General features: G+C 47.2%; 1 protein-coding gene across 1 annotated transcript; it reads right to left on the bottom strand.

Annotated features, from left to right (window-relative positions):
- Nucleotides 1–3,866: 3,866 nt before the first annotated feature.
- Nucleotides 3,867–5,555, bottom strand: LOC135821116 (zinc finger protein 3-like). Its single transcript, XM_065334181.1, has one exon. The coding sequence runs from the start codon at nucleotides 5,411–5,413 to the stop codon at nucleotides 4,310–4,312; it is 1,104 nt and encodes a 367-aa protein (XP_065190253.1). The 5' UTR covers nucleotides 5,414–5,555; the 3' UTR covers nucleotides 3,867–4,309.
- Nucleotides 5,556–9,918: the final 4,363 nt, after the last annotated feature.

Here is a 9,918-nt window from a genome sequence, read left to right as displayed (position 1 = left end):
ACCAAAGAGCCAAAGTTGTAAACATTAGCACTTTCTTGGCTGTATCTTTAACTTAATACACCGTGCGAAAGATCATTGGATTCATCATACGGAACGTGCTAGACCAGTAAATTTAAAAAAAAATGTTGTTCTCCTCCTTTTTTTAAAAGCCTCTTATATGGTCAATCACAAAACATGAGATCACTGGCCTGACGCAACAACTAAAGAAAAAGAAAAACAAAACAATTGTTTTTAAATGTTATCCTCCTACAATGTGCACGGTGACCCATTTTCACAATACAGCCGTATGCAGTGTGGACCACAAACATGCTAACATCGATGCAAGAAGATAGACAGGCGTGAACGCTGCTTTTCACGCTATATCTGGACAGAAATTGATGGCGACATTCTTTCACACTTAAAAGCAGGGAGTAGTACAATTATGGTATTGTACTACTCCCTGCTTAAAAGTGACAAACAAAGGCGCGTTCAATTCGTACTCAAGAGGCTTTAACAGACTCAAGTACATGATTGTAACCAAATCCGTGAATCTGCCATGTTTCGGAGTCGACGTTCCCATGTCGAAATAGGGCGGATTCACATAAGATTAAGAGGGTAACAATTGAAACATGGCTTTGTTTGTCACTATTTAAAAGTGCAAAAGCATTTCGCAACAAAGAGGTTCGACATAAATGTACATGTACATTATTGTATTGTAGGGGATTAACACCACTGGCCGTATAACGGGCAACGTAATGTGGTTTGTAAAGCATAACATTGCACGACAATGATTCTGACTTTCTAACTCTTCCCGCCAATCAGCTTTAGCATGTCTTGGATGCGCACCCCAATAGACTTCCAACTTGCACGATTCGAATATTCTTACAAGTAATTAAATGAATGGCATACACTGTAGTAGGGGAATGGCATGAGCTGATTGTCCAGTAACTGGGGGTGGTAGCGGACATTGTAGCGTAACTTGTAGTTCCTTGGTCCTTTTCTTTTTTCCATAATTGACGAGATGATTTGTCGAAGACGAATAACGTTCATTAATCCTCACCCTCTCCACGTGTTTCATTCATAACTGGTTACATTTTGTCCTGCTCCTTTTTTTACCATAATTAATTATTGGCTCGCCATCCGAGGTCAACTTTGCACACCTGATGAGCCGTCATGACCTATACGGCGAAACGTACAATGTACGTCGTGTGTAACTACCGTACTTGTTATTGTACATACATGTACCAGGGAACTTCTTACTTTTTTATATATTTTTTACTTAGGCCACAGCTTCCAATCATGACATGCAAAGCAGCGGTGCAGCATCGCAGGCATGAATCGTGGACGTGGTGACGGGGTCTGATGTGCTCCACCGACCTAGGGTCTCGGCTTCACTGCACAGCTAACGCGTCGAAAGAAAACGGGGGGCTAATAATTATCGGGAGATGGGGGGGGGGGAGAAGAAGAGAAGAAGGAGAGAGAGAGAGAGAGAGAGAGAGAGAGAGAGAGAGAGAGAGAGAGAGAGAGAGAGCGAGCGAGAGAGAGAGAGAGAGAGAGAGAGAGAGAGAGAGAGAGAGAGAGAGAGAGAGAGAGAGAGAGAGAGAGAGAGAGAGAGAGAGAGAGAGAGCTGGGAGATAGAAGAGCACAGCAGTGCTCTTGGTGATGGGGACTGTGAAGGATAGCAGGTTCTGGGACATGTGCATGAGAATCAGAATATTGGTGATAATGGCAGCAGGGTTATAAGGTAAGCAGCTGAACACTAATAAGAACAAGGAAAGCGTTGGCGAGCAGATTCAAATTGCACCGCACCAGTAGCAGAGAGCCAGTCCTGAGCAAGAAGGTGACGGTACACCTTTGTCTTGAAGCTTTGCATGTGGGGCTGGGCGGGTGGGTGGTGGAACAGGTCTGGTGGCAGGGCTTATTATACCTTTTCACTGATGGTCCTTTATCACTGTCTTTTTCTCACTGAAGCTCCTCATTGTTGTTTTTTTACCAGGCGTGGGCCATCCCCTGATTTCATAGGTGCCAAACATTTTTACGTTTAACAAAAAAGAACGTTCGGGGGTGGTAAAAAAATACATACCAGGTAACTAGTCCATCAAATTTACATGTACATGATAGTGGAGTTCAGTAGGATGTTGGCGTTTCGGTTCGCCACAATTCGTCTTCGCTGAGCTTCCCCTTTCTATGTTTATTCGAGTTGTAGTAATACCGGTACATGTACATGTATGTCCAATAGTCCTACTAGTGCCGTCATCATCCAGTAACTATCGGCATTCTTTGCTGCCCTGGGACGTACAAGTAGCGCGTACTCTTCTTCGTTGCCCTTTCCTTCCCCTCTTGGACCTTTCCTAACCTGAGCCTTCCAAGTTGGAAGGTTGTTGGTTTGCGCCTTGGAGAGGTGTTGGAGCTAGGTGTCAGGTCGCCGAATGTCTCAGTACTCCTTGTCAGTTTTGTGCCATTTTGTCGCACTCGCTGACTGTATAAGATCTGTTTACGTTGGTGGACAGTTAGTCATAACTCGTGAAATTGACTCACCATGCGAGTTCAACATTTTATAGTAGGCCGAGTATAACGCCATAGCGGTGCAAGGCGCAAAGTACTTTGGTTTGTAAGCCACTGAGATAATATCAGTATACTCCATTATGATCATTAACCATCAAAGCATTACCCACTACTATAATTAGTTCGCTACACTATTGTAGGCTCGGGGCACATTCTGCATTCCCTTTGCTGGTGTGAGGTCCACTACCCACTCATAGTGATGAACATCGAGGAAAAGAAGTGTAAATAAGGACAACTGATTTTGCCACATCTCCAGAATATCGACGACGTGCCACATAGCGAGTGACCGGTATAGACTGACTGTGATTACGTCATAGCGCGTTTGTGAGACAAACTGAATACTGGACAGAAAAGGTAAACAAAGAGAAAGGATGAAAAGCACAGTTCAGAGACCACGTCAAGGGTTACGTCAGCGAGACTAGCACAAACATTGCTGCTCTTTCGATGAAATCAACCTGAAACAGCACGAACACAATGCACACGTAGTCGTAAGTCAGAGTTTTACTTTACAACTATATAATCCTCAGAAGGTCCCCCAAATATTTGAGGGTTAATTTAACGCGAAAATATTTTGTAGAAAAGGGAGAAGGACAAAAATGTTACGAGTTATGACTAACTGTCCGCCAACGTAACCAGACCATATAGTTATTATTCAGTCAGCGAGTGCGATAATTTTTATTTCGTCTTACAAGTACCTTACAATGTCCCAATGTTGTTTCTGTTGTTCATTTCTTACTAATACCCAGCACGCTTACGACTGCCCAAGTCACTCACCATCCAAGAACAAGCAATTAGCAAGTTTCACAACAAACATTTATACGATTGGACAATTGTAAGACCTGGTGAAAGCGCCCTCTGGTTTTAGCGACCACCTGCTCTTAACAACCGTTTCTTCCATGCACGGACATGTCTACACTGAAACTGTTGGACCTGGTTCTAAAGACCACCTGGCGTTAACGACCGCTTTTGCTTGCACCGTGGGGTGGCCGCTTAAACCAGGTTTTACTGTACACACAAACACAACAAAACAATCTACTGTATAACGCTCCTTGCCTTCGGCAAATTGAGCCCTCTACGGACGGTCGATGAACCGCACATAGTGTACAATGCTAACTCGGAGGGAGTTGTGGTTGATCGCGACATTGCTCAATACACCAAGGCGCAGAGCCTAGCACACACACTTGAGAGGAATCAGCAGCAGCAACAGCAGAAACGCTTTTGATTCCTCTCAAGTGTGAGTAGTGTACACTGCCATCACAAAAGGTTCTAAACAACATGCAGGATTAATTTCTGATGTTGCATAAGAGATGGGAGACTGCATGCCGGTATAGTACCACCGAATGATACAAGTTTATAATCAACAATCCCTTCGCACAATATCTACGATCAGATCAAAGTAATCCATTTTCAGACCAAACGAAATGCCAGGATTATTCACAACTGCTTTAATTACTTGCAGCACTAGTGCGTTGTACAGTAAGACGAGACTATGGACCAGAACACAAAATATACATGCAGAACTGCATAATGCACGTCAGAATGCAATCCTGGACTATCATGGTCTATCGCGTGCTTGAATACGACCAAGGTGGTGCATCATGGAGTGCTACGAATACACGCACACACACAAACACACACACGCACACACACACACGCACACACACACGCACGCACACACACACACACACACACACACACACACGAAGAGAAGAAATGCATTGCGCGCATAGTGAAACAGTTACTAAAGATTTTGAGGGTCGTTAAATTAATTTTCATGCATGTGATGATTACGCTCGTGTCTGCGAAGGCTTGAAGAATGCCAGAAACCTTTTGCGCACTCTCCGCACATATACGGACATTCTCCTGTATGTGTATGTTCATGGTCACGTAGATACGATAGCCGTGTGAATGACCTTTCACATGTCTTGCATTTAAAAGGTCTTTCTCCAGAATGGACACGTTCATGCTGGCGTAAATGGCAATACGACTTGAACGACTTGCCACATGTCCCACATGTGTGCGGCCTCTCTCCGGTATGAGTACGTTTATGAACACACAAGGTGCTTGATTGAGTGAACGTCTTGCTGCATACAGTACACTTGAATGGTCGCTCTCCAGTATGAATACGTTCGTGCTCACGGAGGTGAGAAGCTGTCTTGAACTCTTTTAGGCACAACGGACACGCGTGTGATGACTCACCCTTAGAACACTGGTCCTGATCCAGAATTTGAACCACAACCTTAGAAGAGACAGAATCCAGCCCGATAGGATGACTACGGTCAACGGGTATGGCATAAGCATGGAGTTGCTCAGATGTTTCGTTTTTCCTATCAGCAGAATCTTCAACATCCGACGTTGTGCCTGCCGAAAAGACCTTCTTTCCAACCTTGAGCACCGGCTTCCCAGGCGATACTCGCTTCTCGTATCCGCTGAAGGTTGACGAGGAGTTCTCCGCGACTTCCATTCCAGGCGTTGTACCAGACGTTGCTGCATTCCTGTCCCTTTTGCGGGCGTTTAGAAATGTCGTTTTGAAGCCTGGTGGAATGTCAGAAGTACTGGCTGAAATTTCTGTGTTCTTCATCAATTTGATCAATGGTGGAGGAGAGGCAAGAATAAGGCGTCTGGTATACTCGGGGGGCATAAGACGCTTGAATTCCCCGTCTTCCAATGAAGCGGGTCTCCTACGTGACGCCTCCTCCACGTTTTCTTCGGCAGTGTTTATCTCAGTCGATGGCAGAACAGACGATGGGCCATACTGTCTAGGACTTCGGACGACCATATTCCTCTTTGACTTCATCAATGGTGGCATAGGCGGTAGTTTACTAGAATCTATACTACAGTCAGACGTCGACTCCTCCGTGTCTTCCATTTCTGCAACAACTCTAGAAGAAGGAAAATTCAATTTGACCAATCCACGGCTTACAAAGTCAAAGCAAGAAAGAACGAACCTCCAATATCATTCATTATTGCTCTACGCAGAGGAAAAAAAACCCTTTTCTTATAGGGTTGCAGCTTGCGCATTATTATCAAGTTATAGTGCGTCAAAAGAACGTCTGGGTGTTAAGTCCTCTGCCATGTCGCAGCCCGCTGCCATGTCGCAGCCCTCTGCCATGTCGCAGCCCGCCATGTCGCAGCCCGCCATGTCGCAGCCCGCCATGTCGCAGCCCGCTGCCATGTATGAAAATTGTAAGAGCAACTTGATGCAGTTACCTAACCGCGGCTTTGGACAGACGAGGAGTCAATTCCACGGTTGTCCAAAATCGCTGGACACCTATCCTGCAATTTGGTAAGCAAAGAACCAAAGTTATCGACACTGCCATGGTTTTCTGTTACATTCTGCGAGAAACGATTTTATTGATAATTTTAAAGGAAATTTCTAGTCCAGGTGCCACCTCCTACCATGTCTACGGTGAACTGTTGTCACTGTCAGACTGTAGGTATTGCACACGTTATTTCATAGTTTGGTTAACACAGTCACTAGCGCAGGAAGTTTTCAACGCCGAAACAGGTAGAGAAAAAGAACCCAAGAAACTTCAATGCGCAAGTTACGCTATAACGTCCACTAACACCACCAGTTACTAAACAATCAGCTCATGCGATAACATTGCACGACACTGACCGACGGTACTGACGTTCTACAACCTAACTGGCTAACAGCTCTAGCACGTCTTGGATGCGCACTCCAACAGCCTTCCAACTTGGAAGGTTCTAAGTTATATGTACATGTACATCGAAGTACATGTATAACACGGAGGGGAAGGTGAGCGCAACCAAGACAAGCAGGAGCTGAAAGTCTCAGCTGTGAAAGACGTTGGCGGATATACATGCATGGCGATGACGATACTGGCAAGACCATTGGACAAGAAGGTCCCCCCCCCCGTCCTTCACCGCTGAGACTTTCAGCTCGTGCTTGTCTTTGCGCTCACGTTCCCCTCCTACGGCTGACGACTGCGTGCCATAATGAATGATATTATTGATAGTGAAGTTTGGCTCGGTGGATCTTACATGTACATGTATGACTGCAGCCGTCCTCCTCCAGAGCCAAGGTCCAGAGCAGAGCCCAGTGTTCCGCTACTGTTCGCAGCAGGCCCAGGGAGGGTTCTGACGCAGAGTGACCCTGCCACTGCTTTTCACTAGAATCGATACCTACGTAATGTACATGCACTTGACTTTCAAGGGTGCTTTCGAACTACAACTTGCAATAGTTAAAATTATTACGTGTCATGTATTATTTTTGAACTTGATACAAATTCATGATACAGTGAAGTAAATCATTTAAAAATTGGTACATGACATGTAATCTGAATGTGATTGCGTACTGAGCGTGCATTCACCGTGTACGACACCTGTGCCTGTGTACATGTACATGTGCCTGATACATGTACCTGACAGGATGTCTTCACCCTCAGAACGAGTACAGGATCCGAGGAGAAGACTGAGCGCCAGAGAACTGATGGCCCGGACAGTGGTATTTCCCGCAGTCAAAGATATCGAGGTGGCCACCTACGTGCAGTGCCTGGAAAAGCATGGAATCGAGGCTGAGGCGATCCTGTCTGTACAGGTGAGCTCCTCCGGGCAGTGCAGAATAACCTTTACGGAATCCTCATTAGCCATTTTGGTGTCCAAGAACGGCTTCGTGCTCAATGAACGGCATATTTCCCCGGAATGTTTGGCGGGTACCCCCAACGTCCAGCTCCATATTCACGACATTCCTGTGTGGGTGAGTGATGGAGCCGTAGAAGCTGCACTTTCCCAGTACGGTACGGTGCAGGGTGCCATACGACATGGCAGACTCAAAATCCGGGATGGCGTTTTCATTGCGACAGGAGTGAGGTTTGCCACCTTCAAACTTGGCACAAACAAGACCGTACCATCGTACGTGAAATCACGGGACGGGAAGAGCAATTTCCGCGTGTACCATGCTGATCAAACACCCACATGCAGGCTATGCAACAAGCCAGGGCACATCGCCAAGGACTGCCCGGAAAATACTCAAATAAGCAAATCAACCACCAAGACTTCGTCCAACAACAGAGCTGTAGACTCATCCTCCGAACATAAAACCAAAAACAACACCAGCCTTCTCTCCACCGAATCTGAGCGAGCGGAGGTACTTCTCTCAGACATAGTTGCCAACCGACAAGGTAACCAACAAGGCAAGGAATCTGATAGCGAATCAGACGATGACCATCAGTCAAGCTCCTCCGAGCCAGAAGACTTTGGTGCTACGCCAAACAACTCAGATCATGAACCGCTGGGCCAAGCAGTAGCATCAAACCAGACCACAAATGTCCACCATCAACACCGACCACCGGCTCAAGACTGCAATTTCGATTCATGCGAAGGCGAAGTCAACTTGGGCAACTCCAAGCGTTTGCGCCCGAGTGTCACCCCCGACAGACCTGAGGATAATGGCATGAGATCACGGAATCGCAAGAAGAGAAAGCAGCCCCCAGGAAGTGCATCACGGTGCTAGCGGCCTCTCCATCGAATCGAAGAAAAAGAACAAGCCAACAGGAATCAACTCGCAATGCCAGTAGTAAGTCACTATACTACTTTGCTAGTCCTTTCATTTCTTTCAATACTCATGCTTAATCCTCACGCACAATCTTTTCTCCCCCACAATGCTACGCAATCAGATCATGTTTCATACGAGCGCTCTTTCTGCGGGACAAGCAAGTTCAATTTCCTGAGCTTCAACGCTCGCAGCTTGTTCAACAAAATGGACGAGATTGCGCAGGTAGCCATAGAAAAGAGACCCAGTCTCATCGCCATATGTGAAACTTGGGCAAACCCCCTAGAGCCAGACTCTCTATACGAACTCCCCGACTACTCCCTTTATAGGCATGGTCGGCAGCACTGTAGAGGCGGAGGAGTCGCCGTGTATGTTGTTGTTGTTGTAGAAGTTTATTTAACGTCGCACCACAAACAGGCGATTTCGCCTCCTTTGATACATGTGGACGACAGAAGGAATGAGAGAGAGGGGGGGGGACAGAAGTATGGAGAGAGGAAGGGTAGAAATAAATAAGCAATCAACCTCAGGGCTACACCAAAGCAAAAACGGAATGGGAACATACTATATACAAAATAGCTTCATACATATATTGCAAAACACGTTTACTATTCTTCAGTCCGCTATACCACAGAAACACACTAGCCGAAAAGCATTTAAACGGAGCCATGATGCGCTTTTAGCAGGGCACAGAACTGAAGGTGGCTGGGCTCGGAACGGAGATCAGGCGGGAGCTGGTTCCACACGACTGCGCCGATGAACTGCATGGTCGCTCGACCCGCAGGACCGGGCCAAAATGGTACTCGAACGAGGTGATGTGCTGCTCCCCGAGTGCGGTCACCAGTAACTCTCACGAAGAAGCTGGTGAAGAGGGAGCTAGCTCGGGAGAACAGACAACGACGGACAAAGATGAGGAGCTTAATGTTAAACATGTCCTCCAGGGTGGTGAGGCGGAGCTGTTCAAAGATCGGGCTCGTGCGCGACCACGGTGGCAGACCGAAGAAGCCGCGGATAGCGCACTTCGTTAGACGTGTGAGGGGCTCCATGTTGCCAATTTGAAGTGACGGATAAAAGGCGTTGGAAGCGTACGACAACCTACCCTGGATCATCGACCTGTAAAACAGGATCTTTGACGCCAGGGTGAGGCTTCGGCGGCTCCGCCACAGCGCACCTACTGACTTCCGCACCTGCTGGATTGTGTGATTGACGTGAGGCTCCCAGGAGAGCTGCCCATCTACCATTACGCCCAGGTACCGCGCTTGTTCCACAACTGCAAGGGCTGCATTCCCACAGCGAATTCGAATGTTATCTGTGTCAGGGGCTGGGCCTCTTGGGGTAATCAACAGAGCTTGCGTTTTCTTTTGGTTCAGCATTAGCCCGCGGTCCTCCAACCACTGCGACAGGCCAGTGATGGCTGTGCTTAGAGAAGAGCACACTTGTTCGCAACTGCCCGAGGCTTCAATTGCAATGTCGTCTGCAAATTCCTGGTTTGTGACCTGCTGGGGCAAGCAGCATCGAAGGTTACGGATGTATAGTGTGAACAGGAGGGGGCCGAGGACGGATCCTTGCGGCACCCCTCGACTGCATGCGACGTGTTCCGAGCAATTTCCGCCCACGACTACGCGTTGAAGCCGCTCACTCAGGTAACTAGTGAACCATATCTGGACAGTACCGCCGACCCCAATGTCGGATAGCTCCTGTGCCAAGATGGTGTGTTTGACACAGTCGAAAGCCTTCGACATATCCACGAATATCACACCTGTGAGTTTGCGCTCATACTTCGCTTTCAGCCAGCGATTGACAGCTAGCACAAGAGCGTCCTCCGTACTGTGGTTCTTCCTGTACGCGAACTGCGAGTCAGG

This window comes from Sycon ciliatum, chromosome 7 (assembly GCF_964019385.1).
Source record: "Sycon ciliatum chromosome 7, ocSycCili1.1, whole genome shotgun sequence".
Lineage (NCBI taxonomy): Eukaryota > Metazoa > Porifera > Calcarea > Leucosolenida > Sycettidae > Sycon > Sycon ciliatum.
The sequence above is the reverse complement of the archived record's forward strand: the minus strand, read 5'-3'. Positions and strand labels throughout refer to the sequence as shown.